Source organism: Oncorhynchus gorbuscha, linkage group LG15 (assembly GCF_021184085.1).
Source record: "Oncorhynchus gorbuscha isolate QuinsamMale2020 ecotype Even-year linkage group LG15, OgorEven_v1.0, whole genome shotgun sequence".
Lineage (NCBI taxonomy): Eukaryota > Metazoa > Chordata > Actinopteri > Salmoniformes > Salmonidae > Oncorhynchus > Oncorhynchus gorbuscha.
In genome coordinates, this window is record NC_060187.1 from 43,099,957 (window position 1) to 43,115,687 (window position 15,731).

A 15,731-nucleotide genomic window follows, 5' to 3' on the forward strand; every position below is an offset into this window, starting at 1 on the left:
TTCTCAAACTAGACACACTAATGTACTTGTCCTCTTGCTCAGTTGTGCACCGGGGCCTCCCACTCCTTTCTATTCTGGTTAGGGCCAGTTTGCACTGTTCTGTGAAGGGAGTAGTACACCACGTTGTAAGAGATCTTCAGTTTCTTGGCAATTTCTCGTTCAAAAGTGTATATACAGTTGAAGTTGGAAGTTTACATACACTTAGTTTGGAGTCATTAAAACTAGTTTTTCAACCACTCCACACATTTCTTGTTAACAAACTAATAGTTTTGTCAAGTCGTTTAGGACATCTTCTTTGTGCATGACAAGTAATTTTTCCAACAATTGTTTACAGATTATTTCACTTATAACACACTGTATCACAATTCCAGTGGGTCAGAAGTTTACATACACTAAGATGACTGTGCATTTAAACAGATTGGAAGATTCCAGAAATTGATGTCATGGTTTTAGAAGCTTCTGATAGGCTAATTGACATGATTTGAGTCAATTGGAGGTGTACCTGTGGATGTATTTCAAGGCCTACCTTCAAACTCGGTGCCTCTTTGATTGACATCATGGGAAAATCAAAAGAAATCAGCCAAGACCTCAGAAAATAAATTGATACATTAAAATAAATTACATTTCCAAAAGGCTGAAGGTACCACGTTTATCTGTACAAACAATAGTAGGCAAGTATAAACACCATGGGACCATGCAGTCGACATACCGCTCAGGATATGATATGTCTCCAAGAGATGAAAGTACTTTTGTGCGAAAAGTCCCACATTTGTATCACAAATCATTTTTAGAGAACATCATGATGAAAGTGAACATTCTAGACCCTTTTAGGCCCTTTTTAGACCGAAACATGCCTCCAGAATCCTTTTTTCACTATAGGCCAATATATAGTTCATATATATTTGCATTATGACCTATGGAATGGTTGAAGTAAAATTACAGCAACACTCCGTATTATTCAGTGCCCCATGAAATTACATCATATACTGTATATACTGAACAGAAAAATAAACGCAACATGCAACAATTTCAAAGATTTTACTGAGTTACAGTTCATTTAAGGAAATCAGTCAATTGAAATACATTCAGTAGGCCCTAATCTATGGATTTCACATGACTGGGAATACAGATATGCATCTGTTGGGGTGTGGATCAGAAAAACTGTCCGTATCTGGTGTGACCATCAGTTGCCTCATGCTGTGCGACACATCTCCTTCGCATGGAGTTGATCAGGCTGTTGATTGTGGCCTGTGGAATGTTGTCCCACTCCTCTTTAATGGCTGTGCAAAGTTGCTGAATATTGGCGGAAACTGGAACACTGTAATAGACGTCGATCCAGAGCATCCCAAACCTGCCCAATGGGTGACAAGTCTGGTGGGTATGCAGGCCATGGACAAATTGGGACATTTTCAGCTTCCAGGAATTATGTACAGATCCTTGCGACATGGGCTGTGCATTATCATGCTGAAATGAGATGATGACAGCGGATGAATGGTACGACAATGGGCCTCAGGAACTCGTCACGGTATCACTGAGCATTCAAATTGCCATCTGTAAAATGCAATTGTGTTCCTTGTCCGCAGCTTATGCCTGCCCATATCATAACCACCCCGCCACCATGGGGCACTGTTCACAACGTTGACATCCACAAACCGCTCTGCCAAATGACATCATACACGAGGTCAGCGCTTATGAAGCCATTTGGACGTACTGCCAAATTCTCTAAACTGACGTTGGAGGCGGATTATGGTAGAGAAATTAACATTTCATTATCTGGCAACAGCTCTGGTGGACATTCCTGCAGTCAGTTTGCCAATCGCACACTCCCTCAAAACTTGAGACATCTGTGGCATTGTGCTGTGCGACAAAACTGCACATTATAGAGTGGCCTTTTATCGTCCCCAGCACAAGGTGTACCTGTGTAATGTCCATGCTGTTTGATCAGCTTCTTCATATGCCACACCTTTCAGGCGGATGGGTTATCTTGGAAAATGTTTATATTTTTGTTCAATGTAGATTCTACAGACCCTGCTCCCAACCCCACTTTTACATAGGCACCCCCAAAAAATTGCGCTAAGCCCAATGTTGTCAACAATCTAGTCTGAGCATTGTATTTTTCAATGGTGGTCTCAAGTTTTACATATTTAAAACATTTACCATAAATTCCTTCTTGCATTTGCTTATAAGCACAATAAAAATTGACATTAATAAAAATGTAATATCTTTTGAAAGAGGTGTTGCAATGAAAGAGACCTTGCAATGTTTTGAAATGCCGACTTTTACTTTAAAGGATCCCTTTATTAACGCAGGGAAGTGACGTCATCGTGTGTGCTGAACAGAATACCAGTGAAAAGTCTACTGTGTCTATGGTAGTAGGCTATATCAGTCAGCGATGGAGTTTTGGCAGCAGAGAGAGTAGCCCATGTCCACCGGGAACACTTTCCAGGCAGAAGATGTAGTAGGCCTAGGTGCTTGGATATGAGGCAAAATAAAGCGAAGGTGGCGCTGAAAGCTGGTTGAATGATAGCCAAGCTGACTAGCTAGTCCAGGGAACACAACATACTGCCACGGCGATGGAGGGTCTACCCGTGGTTTTGTGGGTTCCATCCTTGGGTCCTGTATCTACCATCTAGGAGATTCAATAATTATTTATTTTGGATCGGAATGTGTGTTCTTTTTCGTTGTAAACAACATCCACCATGTCGGATCCAAGTTACTGGACCGCAGTGCCAACCCACAACAAGTCTCATTTTGTATCAGGATCAATGCTAAAACGATCAAAAAGGTAGGTAGGAAAGGTTCTGGTTTATGTAGTTATGTAACAAAGCTTAACGGCAGACAATTATGGTCCTTTTAATGTGTTGCGTATTATTTTTTAAAGGATATTTTCTTGTGTTGGCCTTTGCTGATGTTCTCAGACAAGTCTCTGAAATAACCCGTCTATGGTCCAGATGGCCATCCAGATGGACACATGCTTGACCTCAACTTGCATTGTGTCCATTTCACATATTCAGAAACAATGTAACTAGATAAAAACATTACTTTGTAAGTGATAACATAGCCGATGTTGACGCTCATTCATTGGCTCCCATTTGGTTTCGATATTGGTGCCACGCGCGGTCTTATCCCCATTGTTTTAGTTTCAGAGCGTTCAGCTAAACGTGATCAGTGCTTAGAAAATGTGCTGATTGTGAATATGTATCGTTGGCTACAATATAGTTATGTAAAGGCAAAACAAATAGGCTTACAGGTTATTCGTGTTTAAGTCTGTAATACTGTTATAACAAAAAGGGAACAAAATAGTTATGTATTCAATAATTAATGACCTAAGTACAGTCCTTGTTAGATCCAAAACAATGACACTATGCAGAATAAATATTCCTGGTCCACGTATAATTTTTGGTTGCTCACTGCTGTGCAAAAACATCCTAGTTCTGGATGACCTATGGGAGTCACGTAAACTAATTTGATGGGTGCTTATATTTGATATTTGTCCTATTTCATACATGTGATGCTCATCTGTCCTTTATTGACCCTTATTGTGGCCATTCTGGTCAAATCGATGAGATGATTTACTGGACCCCTCCTCAGTCTTTATAATAAACTGTCTGACTCTCTGTCTGTGAGTATGCCTCCTGTTGATGTACATAGGCCTATGCTCAAAGTGGTAGATTTTTAGTGGAAGTTTTGTTATACAAGTGTCTCACTCTCATATTTTGTTGCTTCACAGTTATTAACAATAGCCGTTTGCAATTGTGTTGATTTTGGTTATATTTAAGTTTTGAAAGAAAGTTTTGCCGTTTAGAAGTTAGTTTCCTGCAATTATATGCATTATGTCATAGATAATGCTGTTGTTTTTGGAAATTTCAATTCTGACGGTCTAGCTTTTAGTTCTCAAAGATGGTAAAATAATATGTGTCCATTATCTTTTCTACATACCTTTTATATGTTGTTTTAGTTGTTTAAGTTTAGACAACGTTTGTTTATTACACTGTTTGGACTTAGGCAACCCCAAAAAACGCTTAGGTGGCCCGCCCAAGGATTTCATTGGCAGAAAAATCCCTGCATTGCTTGCTAGTCATAGCCAATTACTCACATTGAAAGCAATGCATCTTTGCCCCTTCCAGAATAGAAACAAGCCTGTTTTTGATGATCTTCCCCCCCCTCCCCCTGGCTTAGACTGGTGTATTTGCTGTGCTTAAAGACATTTTCATGACATCACTTGAACTATTCCTATTGCTATTTGAAGGCGGAACTAATTCATGTTTTGAAGCACTGCCAGATGGATGACTGAAGTGTTTTGTAGCTGGTGACTGACATCTCTGTTCCTGTTTATGTTCCACAGTTGCCGGAGCAGCAACAGGAAGAGTCTTGGCCTGGGGACTCCTTCGCCCACTCTGTCACGCCCTCTCTCCCCACTCTCCGTCCACACCGGTAAGAACCATCACAGGAACAGTTGTTTGTCTCCAATGTATGTGTAGCCTGTTTATGTAGCCTGTTTATGTAGCCTATAGTACACTACGTAGACTTATTCCTACCCGTTGACACGTTTGAATGTTTTCGAGTAGGCTGTCCTACTACAACATAGCAAGTGCAAGTATCAATATTTTGGATTTCTCTCGCTATCATCGGGACCTCAAAGCATTTTCAGATATATGCTGTGCTGATTGTAGAAAATAAAGGAGGAGACACATCTTAATGGTCAGAAAATACAACAATGGGCTCTTCAGTAAAGGGTGGGTTTTTGTGTTTCCCTTTAGCATTTGAATCAATGGGAGTATATACAGTGCCTTCAGAAAGTATTCACACCCCTTGACTTTTTCCACATTTTGTTGTGGTACAGCCTGAATTTAAAATGGATTAGATTGAGATTTTGTGTCACTGGCCTACACGCAATGCCCTATAATGGCAAAGTGGAATTATGTTTTCAGACATTGACAAATGACAAAAAAATCTAAAGCTGAAATGTTGAGTGAATAAGTATTGTATTGAAGTCAATAAGTACCGAACCCCTTCGTTATGGCAGGCCTAAATTAAGTTCAGGAGTAAAACTCTTCTTAACACTTCACATAATAAGCTGCATGGACTCACTCTGTGTGCAGTAATAGTGTTTAACATGATTTTCTGTACCCCACATACAATAATCTGTAAGGTCCTTAAGTCACGCAGTGAATTTCAAACACAGATTCAACCACAATGACCAGGTTTTCCAATTCCTATTGGGGAAAAAAGCAGACATTGAATATCCCTATGGACATGGTGAAGTTATTAATTACACTGTTGATGGTGTATCAGTACACCCAGTTACTGCAAAGATACAGGCGCCCTGCCTAACTCAGTTGCCGGAGGGTAAGGAAACCGCTGAGTGATTTCACCATGAAGCCAATGGTTACTTTAAAACAGTTGTTTTAAACAGGCTGTGTCAGGAGAAAACTGAGGATGGATCAACAACATTGTATTTACTGCACAATACTAACCTAAACGACAGAGTGAAAATAAGGAAGCCTGTACAGAATAAAAAATATTCGTATTTGCAATAAGTCACTAAAGTAAAACTGAAAAAAATGTGTCAAAGAAATTAACTTTGAGTCCTGAATACAAAGCGTTATGTTTGGGGCAAATCCAACCCATCACTGAGTTAATATTACTACTCATATTATTTTCAAGCATGGGGTGGCTGCATCATGTTATGTGTATGCTTGTCATCGGCAAGGACTAGGGAGATTTTTAGGATAAAAAGAAACGGAATAGAGCTAAGCACTGGAAAAATCCTAGAGGAAAAACTGGTTTAGTCTGCTTTCCAACAGAAACTGGGAGACAAATTCACCTTTCAGCAGGACAATAACCTAAAACACAAGGGCAAATATACACTGGAGTTGCTTACTAATATGCCATTGAATGTTCCTGAGTGGCCTAGTTACAGTTTTGACTTAAATCGGCTTGAAAATCTATGGAGAGACTTGAAAATGCCTGTCTAGCAATGGTCAACAACCAGAACTTGAAGAATTTGAAAAATAATAATGTGCAAATATTGTACTATCCAGGTGTGGTCTTGGAGACTTACCCAGGAAGACTCACAGCTGTAATCACTGCCAAAGGTTACTGTAACATGTATTGACTCAGGGGTGTGAATATTTATGTAAATGAGAGATTTCTGTATTTCATTTCTAAGAACATGTTTTCACTTTGTCATTATTATGGGGTATTGTGTGTACTGTGGATGGGTGAGAGAAAATATATGTAATAACTTTTGAATTCAGGCTGTAACACAACAAAATGTGGAATAAGTCAAGGGGTATGAGTAATTTCTGAAGGCACTGTATCACTGCTGGTTGTGAAGCAGGTGCACCCTATGAATAGAGTTCTGCACGAGGGCCCTACATGCCAGAGATGTGCAGACATTCTCTTTCAAGTCCTATCATGTCGAGACTTATCTGATTAGGGGGCACAATTTAAGCATTCATTATGTTTACAGTTGAATTAATTGGTAGCAAAATGCTCCCATGTTAATGAACACTTGTGTCTCGAGTACACAAAGGTCCAGGCACTGTCAAAGACAAACAAAATGATACTTTACAACGGCGCATAGCCTCCTCTCCATTAATGCCCTTTGATGCTAACTGCTGCTATGTTTGGCACCATAAACCAGACCTATTTGAGATATTATTCAGTCTAGCTACTTACAGTACCTGAGACTTGCCTCCATACAGTTTGCTTCGACCTTATTCACAATATGAATAGGGTTTCAATCGCTATAATTACCTATTCTTATTTATCCGAGCTTAATTCATTGTAATGATGATAATCATCCCTTGTTTCTTTTCAGCTGCAAGCAGTCCCATAGACAGCCCCCGAAATGTGTCCACCAGTGCCTCCCTCAACTTCCCATTTGCTCGCAGGTATGTGGTAGGGTTGAATGGCGGAAACCCTGTTACCGACATTTTACCGGGATTTACCGCCCATAATCAATCCCTTTTCCTGGAATAAATAACTGTGAGACACCAGTAAATTATAATACATTATTTATATGACTAGCATGGCGTGAAATTGAACTGTTAAGTTATATGCTTCTCTGGTAAAGATTATACTTTTTTTCATTGCAGCTGCAGTGTTTTAAAACCACCTATCAGTAGTGTACCTTTGGTTCCTAGGGTGTTTCGGCCTTTCACACTATACACCCTCCCCAAAGGCGGCCAGCGACAGGGTGATCAATCCTACGCTTGCGTCCCATTCCCAATTAGTCATCGGAGTTGCCTTGTTGTTGATAGCCAACATCCCAGATTCTAGATTGAAATCAATCAATCAAATGTATTTATGAAGCCCTTTTTACATCCTCTGATGTCACAAAGTGCTATACAGATGTCCAGCCTAAAACCCCAAACAGTAAGCAATGCAGATGTAGAAGCACAGTGGCTAGAAAGGCAGGAACCTAGGAAGAAAGGCAGGAACCTAGGAAGAAGCCTTAGAGAGGAACCAGACTGAGGGGTGGCCAGTCCTCTTCTGGCTGTGCCATGTGGAGATTATAACAGTAATTGGCCAAGATGTTCAAACATTCATAGATGACCAGCAGGGTAAAATAATAATAATCACAGTGGTTGTAGAGGGTGCAACAGGTCAGCACCTCAGGAGTAAATGTCAGTTGGCTTTTCATAGCCGATCATTCAGAGGTTGAAACAGCAGGTGCGGTAGAGAGAGAGAGTCGAAAACAGCAGGTCCGGGACAAGGTAGCACATCCGGTGAAGAAAGAGAGAGAGAGAGAATTAGAGGGAGCATACTTAAATTCACACAGGACACCAGATAAAACAGGATAAATACTCCGGATATAACAGACCGACCCAAGCCCCCCCACACATAGACTATTGCAGTAGAAATACTGGAGACTGAGACAGGAGGGGTCGGGAGACACTGTGACCCTGTCCGACGATAACCCCGGACAGGGCCAACCAGGCAGGATATAAACCCACCCACTTTGCCAAAGCACAGCCCCCACAACACTAGAGGGATATCTTCAACCACCAACTTACTACCCTGAGAGAAGGCCAAGTATAGCCCACGAAGATCTCCCCCACAGTACAAATCCGAGTGGGGCGCCAAACCAGACAGGAAGATCACATCAGTGACTCAACCCACTAAGGTGACGCACCCCTCCTAAGGACAGCATGCACCAGTAAGCCAGTGACTCAGCCCCATAATAGGGTTAGAGGCAGAGAACCTCAGTGCAGAGAGGGGAATCGGCCAGGCGGAGACAGCAAGGGCGGTTCGTCGCTCCAGTGCCTTTCCGTTGACATTCACACTCCTGGGCCAGGCTACACTCAATCATAGGACCTATTGAAGAGATGAGTCTTCAATAAAGACTTAAAGGTTGAGACCAAGTTTGCATCTCTCACATGGATAGGCAGACTGTTCCATAAAAATGGAGCTCCATAGGAGAAAGCCCTTGCCTCCAGCTGTTTGCTTCAAAATTCTACGGACAATAAGGAGGCCTGCGTCTTGTGACCCTAGCGTAGGTGTGTACGGCAAGACCAAATCGGAAAGATAGGTAGGAGCAAGCCCATGTAATGCTTTGTAGGTTAGCAGTAGAACCTTGAAATCAGCCCCAGCCTTATCAGGAAGCCAGTGTAGCACTGGATTAATATGATCAAATTCTTTGGTTATAGTCAAGATTCTAGCAGCCGTGTTTAGCACTGACTGAAGTTTATTTTGTGCTTTATCCGGGTAGCCGGAAAGTAGAGAATTGCAGTCTAATCTAGAAGTGACAAAAGCATGGATATATTTTCCTACCTATCTCTCTGATTTGGTCCTGCCGTACATACCTACACCTACTCTACGGTCACAAGACGCAGGCCTCCTAATTGTCCCTAGAATTTCTAAGCAAACAGCTGGAGGCAGGGCTTTCTCCTATAGAGCTCCATTTTTATGGAATGGTCTGCCTACCCATGTGAGAGACGCAAACTCGGACGTCATTGAAAATAAGAATTTGTTCTTAACTGACTTGCCTAGTTTAATAAAGGTAAAATAAAAATAAATAAATAGTGGAGATCACATCCTTCCTGCTAGGTTAGCCTTTTCCTCACTCAGATGAGTGTGTGTGTGTGTGTGTGTGTGAGAAAAGATATTTCAATATAAAGTCGTTTTTTTTGTATTTATAAAATATGTTTATTTGTTATGTTTATTTGAGCGGTGACAATGTACATCAAAAACTTTAGTCTCAGTATACGTGAGAAGATGTGTTGCAGTCCCTGAGCAGGTGAACATAAAAACAAGAGAACTTCATATACGAACAGATACCCGCAAACATCAGACATTTTTTTAAACATTCAGACATGTTTCCACACAGAAATCAAGACATTGCAGAAACCAATAATGGGATGTGGTTTTATACTAAATCAGTCTTATTCCAATGTTTTCTCTTTAAGAAGATGTACCCAATGTTGGAAGACTGTCGACAGCTGTTGCCATCAGGAAGCTGTTTTCGGGCTGGAAAAGTCAGAACGTTCAACTAGGAGTTGCTGAATCCTTTAAGCTGGAACAATTTGTTTTTAGTCGGCTTTCATTTTGATCCTCTTTAAAACCACATTTGGCCAGCAGTGTGTTTGCAGTTACTCAACATCCCTTTATTCACAACCCTGGCTTCGATTCCTGATGGCAACTCATTATTGGTTATGCAACATGTAGAGAAATGTGCATAACCAATTTTTCTTAAACCCAGATTTGATAGGAACATATATGGTTTTACACAATGTCTCTGGAAATTTGATATGGGCTGAAAAGGAACTGCACTGAAATGATAAGACCCTTTATAATTTCAGCCCCCTGATCATTTCCTTTTCCCGTATCCCTGGTTTTTAGAAAGAGCAAATAAGTGCTACAGCATTTTTTTTTTTGCTCTTTGAATTCATGTTGAACCTGTTCTCCCCATGCTAGACAAATGAAGGCTGACACATTAGCCAATTGTGTCCGACTTCATTCGTCAAATGAAATGTCACAGGTCAGTTGGCTCACTATCGCAGTCATGTTCAATCTAAGCATGAGACTGTGGAAAGATGCAAACTTAACCTGTAACAGTTTCACATGTTCCCCCGTAATCTCTCTCTTGCTTCTCCGGCTGTCGTGACCTCAGCCACATGGCTCGTGCTGACAGGTAGGTCTCTCTCTTATCCTATTGTCTTTCATGCATTTCTCCTTGCACGCCTCTATATTTGGTTACCACTTCTTCTGAAAAGATCACATCCCCTTGTCCTTCATCAGCCCAGATACAGTCAGGCCCGTAATTATTTACACCCTTGATAAAGAACAGCAAAAAATACCTTGTGTAAAATAGGTCATATAAACACTGAGCTATATTGCAGCTGTTATTATGTTGCAGCTATATTGAGCTATTAAGGTCAATGGTGCCGTTCACTGGCCAGAGTACCAGTGAAAGCTAAATAGCCATAACATCAGAGATAAAATACATTGCCACTTGGATTGGAACCGGTGCTATGGTCATATGATATGAAAATAGAGCTCTTTGGTCACACACACCAGTGGTGGGTTTGGCGTTAGAAAATCAGAACCATATGCAGGAAATGTTTTTTTTTGTTTAAATCTATTTTAGATGACTTTGATAATGCTGTCAGATTTCACATCCTACGTCACACAGGCGGAAGAGATAGGCTCATGAGTCCATGGGAACCAGGGCTACCGCTCAATGCAAGCCATTTCGATATATACGGTGTCCACAGATCAATTTGTAAGTTAAAATGTCTGTTGGAACCAGTACCAGAACCAGACAGGTCCTCGATTACAGGGGACTTTAGAAACGGCACCATGAACTTTACCAAGTACCAGGACATTTTAGACAAAAACCTGGTTGCCTCTGCCAGGAGGGTGACAGTTGGCAGCTAGTGGCTCTTCCAGCAAGACAATAACCCCAAGTACAAAGAAATGGTTAATTGACCACAAAGTCAACATTTTGCAATGGCCATCTCAGTCTCCGGAGTTGAGCCCCATTGAAAACCTGTGGTTTGAATTAGAGAGCAGTATATAAGAACAGACGAAGGATATCAAGGATCTGGAAAGATTCTGTATGGAGGAATGGTCTAAGACCCCTCCCAACGTGTTCTCAAAACTCACAACACATTTTAGAAGAAGGCTCAGTGTTGTTATCCTCGTAAAGGGAGGGTGCTGGAGTATTGAAAACATGGGCGCCAATAATTTTGACCCCTATCTTCTTTAGATTGTTTAACAAGTAATCTATTCCTCTGAGCAATTGTATTAGTATCGAATAATATAATTTCTCACATTTTTTGAGCATACAGTATAGCTCAGTATTTGTATTATTTATTTGATACGGTCTTGGTTGCTCATCTTTATCAGGGGTGCCATTAATTATGGACCTGACTGTACATTGCAAGTGCATAGTAATTACACATGACACAATCCCCGAATGCGTATTACATCACGAAGAACAGAGTAATAGCAAGACACAAGGCTTTCAGTGTAGTGCGGGGAAAGACGTAACGCGTTATAAGGCAGTTGATATGACATGCGAAAATGTACACGGTAACATAACCATGTCTGTCTGTTTTTCTCCAGAGCGGAAGGCAGACGATGGTCTTTGGCGTCCCTCCCCTCCTCCGGCTACGGAACCAACCCCCCCAGTTCCACGGTCTCTGTAAGTCTCTCGCCCTCACCCAGCTCCCGCAGGGTCCATATGAAACTGCAGTATCACAACACCATATAAACCATTCAACAAGATCTGAATAGGATAAGAAATGTGTCTGTGGCTGAAAGAGACAACACTGTGACCATGTGATCAAACGGGACAAATCCTATCTTGAATCATCATGTGTCTGAATGAGTCATTTATGTTTGGCTCCTAGCCTGCGGTGGATAATGTCTAGTGATAATGGGCCCACAGTATATTAATGTATTCGAGTGTGACGTGATGAGCTAATGTTCTGTATTTGTGCTTGTAATAGGACTTGATGCTTCGAAGAGCATTATCAATGCTCCTGTGCCGAAAGGGTGCACACTTAAATGCCCTCATATCTTTTGCTTACCCTGCGGATATTGTTCATGGTTAAGCATGAACAGAATTAACAGAATAAGATGTGAACATCAAATATTCTATATGAGAGAATACAACTGTGGGGGCTTTATAGCGGCTGGGGAGAGTTTAGCCCTCTGCTCCCCATACGCCCCAACAAATCTAATGCAAACTCTCATGCTCACAAATCCACCATTATCTACGTTTCTGACAGACAGAGGAACTTGGTACCTTTTCACTCTATATGTGCTGCGTGAGACAGTAGGACAGGGTTCACAAACTGGCAGCCTAATGCGTGTGATTTTTAATTTTTTAAAAATACGACTGTAAAATAACCAGCAAATCAGCTCCAAGTGATTTACATTTTGGAAATTTGTTCCAAATTATTCCCACGCATAATTGAGAGATATATCGTATACAAATGTCAGCAAGGTTTAAAATGATTGTTTTAGCTAGGTATTATGTACAGTGCATTCGGAAAGTGTTCCCAACCCCTTCCCTTTTTCCACAATTTGTTACGTTACAGCCTTATTCTAAAATAGATTAAAAAATAAATATACATCCTCATCAATCTTCACACAATACCCTATAATGACAAAGCAAAAACAGGTTTTTATTAAGAATGAAAAACAGAAATACCTTTATTTGCGTATGTATTCAGATCCTTTGCTATGGGTCTGAATACATCCTGTTTCTATTGAACATCCTTGAGATGTTTCTTCAACTTGATTGGAGTCCACCTGTGGTAAATTCAGTTGATAGGACATGATTTGGAAAGGCACACACCTGTCTATGTAAGGTCCCACAGTTGACATTGCATGTCGGAGCAAAAACCAAGCCATGAGGTCAAAGGAATTGTCCATAGAGCTCAGAGAAAGGATTGTGTTGATGCACAGATCTGGGGAAGGGTACCAAAGAATCTCTGCAGCATTGATGGGCCGCAAGAACACAGTGGCCTCCATCATTCTTAAATGGAAGAAACTGAACAATCGGGGGAGAAGGGCCTTGGTCAGGGAGATGACCAAGAACACAATGCTCACTCTGACAGAGCTCCAGAGTTCCTCTGTGGAGATGGGAGGACCTTCCAGAAGGACAACCATCTCTGCGTCACTCCACCAGACAGGCCTTTATGGTAGAGCGGCCAGACAGAAGCCACTCCTCAGTAAAAGGCATGAAGGCCTGCTTGGAGTTTGTCAAACGGCACTTAAAGGACTCTCAGACCATGAGAAACAAGATTCTCTGCTCTGATGAAACCAAGATTGAACTCTTTGGCCTGAATGCCAAGTGTCATGTTTGGAGGAAACCTGGCACCATTCCTACGGCGAAGCATGGTGGTGGCAGCATCATGTTGTGGGGATGTTTTTCACTAGCAGGGGCTGGGAGACTAGTCAGGATCGAGGGAAAGATGAATGGAACAAAGTGGAAAGAGATTATTGATGAAAACCTGCTCCAGAGCGCTCAGGACCTCGAACATCTCTGGAGAGACCTGAAAATAGCTGTGCAGCGACGTTCCCCATCCAACCTGACAGAGCTTGAGAGGATCTGCTGAGAATAATGGGAGAAACTCCCCAAATACAGGTGTGCTAAGCTTGTAATGTCATAACCAAGAAGACTCGAGGCTGTAATCGCTGCCAAAGGTGCTTCAACACAGTACTGAGTAAAGGGTCTGAATATTTATGTAAATGTATTATTTACGCTTTTTTATTTTTTATACATTTGCAAAAATGTCTAAAAACCTGTTTTTGCTTTGCCATTATGGGGTATTGTGTGTACATTGATGAGGAAAAAAACATTTTAATCCATTTTAGAATCATGTTGTAACGTAACAAAAAGTGGGGAAAAGTCAAGGGGTCTGAATACTTTCCGAATGCACTGTATGTTTGGACTTCTTGTGGTCAATTAGCAGTCTTCAGATTATTTGTAATTATGTTCTGGCCCCCTGACCATCCGCTCAAGAAGAAAATAGTCCTAAGGCTGAATTAGGTTGAAAAAAATTATAATTCAAGGTCTCCATTCTGAAGGAGAAGGGTGGTGTAAAAATTAGATGAGGGTCTAAGATGAGAACAGGCCATGTGTTCCTCCATTTGTGAGTAGTGTTATAAGGCAAAGGTCGGCATATGCGGCAAGGTCAGACTGAGACAATAGGCCTTTCAGTGATCCTCAGTGACCTCTTTATGAGCAGGCAGAAAAGGGGCATCACAGATGCAGCAGGCCAAGTCACCATGATCTACTGCTATTCAGGACCCATGGGGAAAAACATCTGACAGATTGCCAGGAGCTGCCATAGTGTGCCTTTCATCTCATAAAAATAATCAGGAAAATAATGTACTAAGCCTCAAAAGCCACATGAAATAACCATTCTCTTGTCCTAATTATGATACCGATCCTCCATCCTTCAGGAAAAAGTGTTGGCGTTTGAATGTTAAAAGTACTAATTTTCCTCCAGTCCTCCTCCTCTTCCCAGGAGCGCCTGCACCAGCTCCCCTACCAGCCCACTCAAGACGAGCTCCACTTCCTGTTCAAGCACTTCCGCAGCTCAGAGAGCGTAACAGACGAGGATGTGCGACCCTCGCCTTTCATGCGCCCTCGCTCCCGCAGCCTCAGGTAGCCGTCCGTTAATCCTCGCCTTAACTGTAATGTGCCATATCATCAAAATGAGATTTAATGCATCATCACCCTTACGTACATTTTTGTGGATTATTTTTTCTCCAATCAGACCTAGGTATTTATTACATGCTAATTGGAACATCTTCAAATACAACGTATTAAGTCAAATCCAGATTTGACTCTACCGTACCAGGATCTCATTGTTTTGCCTGGTTCTTAATGAACTCACCTCCCTTTGTATTGCGATAGAGAACTTTGGTGTGGACGAGAGCATGAGTCAGTGAAGTATTTTGAACTGACGAATGGAGTCAATGTATTCGTCTACATCCCCTTACCTGGGGGGCTGTGTCACAAAGCACAATCAATGCGTTAGCTAGTTATTGATCCTGCTTTGTACAATCCAACCCTGCTGCTAGTTCTGACAGTGTGGTCAGTCAAAATGTATTCAGTCCTGTAACAAAGCAAAGCTAAAGTATTTTGCGGTTGCTAATGTTCAGTACGCCTCAATTTGACCTCTAGCTAAAATCACTACACAGTGGGATTGCAGTTCCCACCTTCACTGTTCTCGTGTGGTATAATATTGTAGAAAATGAGCCTGTTTTGTAATAAGTAACATACTGCACCAATTTGTGGGACTCTCGCAGGGTCCAATTTAAGCATAGATTAGGACGCAGAGCGTGGTGTTGCTACGTGGCCTAAGGCGAGCAGCGTTGTGTACCATGCTCTGCCCGAGCTCCCTGTGTTGTCGTGGCATGGCGTGCAATGCGTAGGTGGGTGGGTGGGTGCAGAGCACTGCGGGGACCAGCTAGATTGGAGGTTCTCGGGGGGTGGGTTATGGGGAGGGGGTGGGTTATGGGGAGGGGGTGGGTTATGGGGAGGGGGCGGGTTAGGGGGAGGGGGCGGGCTGCAGTGTGTGGTGGTCAGGCTGCCATCTGCTGCAACATAAGCCTCTTTCATTGCAAAAAAAAGAGCTGAATGCGTCTGTGGCTGGGGTGCATTTCTGCACCGTACCCCTAACTCTTGGACAATGAGATTAGGCGGGACAACGTGAGAGGGAAGGACCTGTTGGTCTGTTACATGGGCCAGACAGACA

At 41.9% G+C, this 15,731-nt stretch overlaps 1 protein-coding gene across 6 annotated transcripts in view; it reads left to right on the plus strand.

Annotated features, from left to right (window-relative positions):
* Window positions 1–15,731, plus strand: part of mast3b (microtubule associated serine/threonine kinase 3b) — a 52,907-nt gene that overhangs the window by 15,523 nt on the left and 21,653 nt on the right. For 4 of the 6 annotated variants that reach the window (XM_046301799.1, XM_046301801.1, XM_046301797.1 and 1 more), the window contains 5 exons: window positions 4,346–4,434; window positions 6,827–6,899; window positions 10,121–10,141; window positions 11,578–11,656; window positions 14,478–14,635. In XM_046301799.1, coding sequence (XP_046157755.1) covers window positions 4,346–4,434; window positions 6,827–6,899; window positions 10,121–10,141; window positions 11,578–11,656; window positions 14,478–14,635 — 420 coding nt within the window. Of the gene's footprint in view, window positions 1–2,356; window positions 2,786–4,345; window positions 4,435–6,826; window positions 6,900–10,120; window positions 10,142–11,577; window positions 11,657–14,477; window positions 14,636–15,731 lie in introns of those variants that run through there. The other 2 variants (XM_046301802.1, XM_046301800.1) reach the window with 2 other exon arrangements.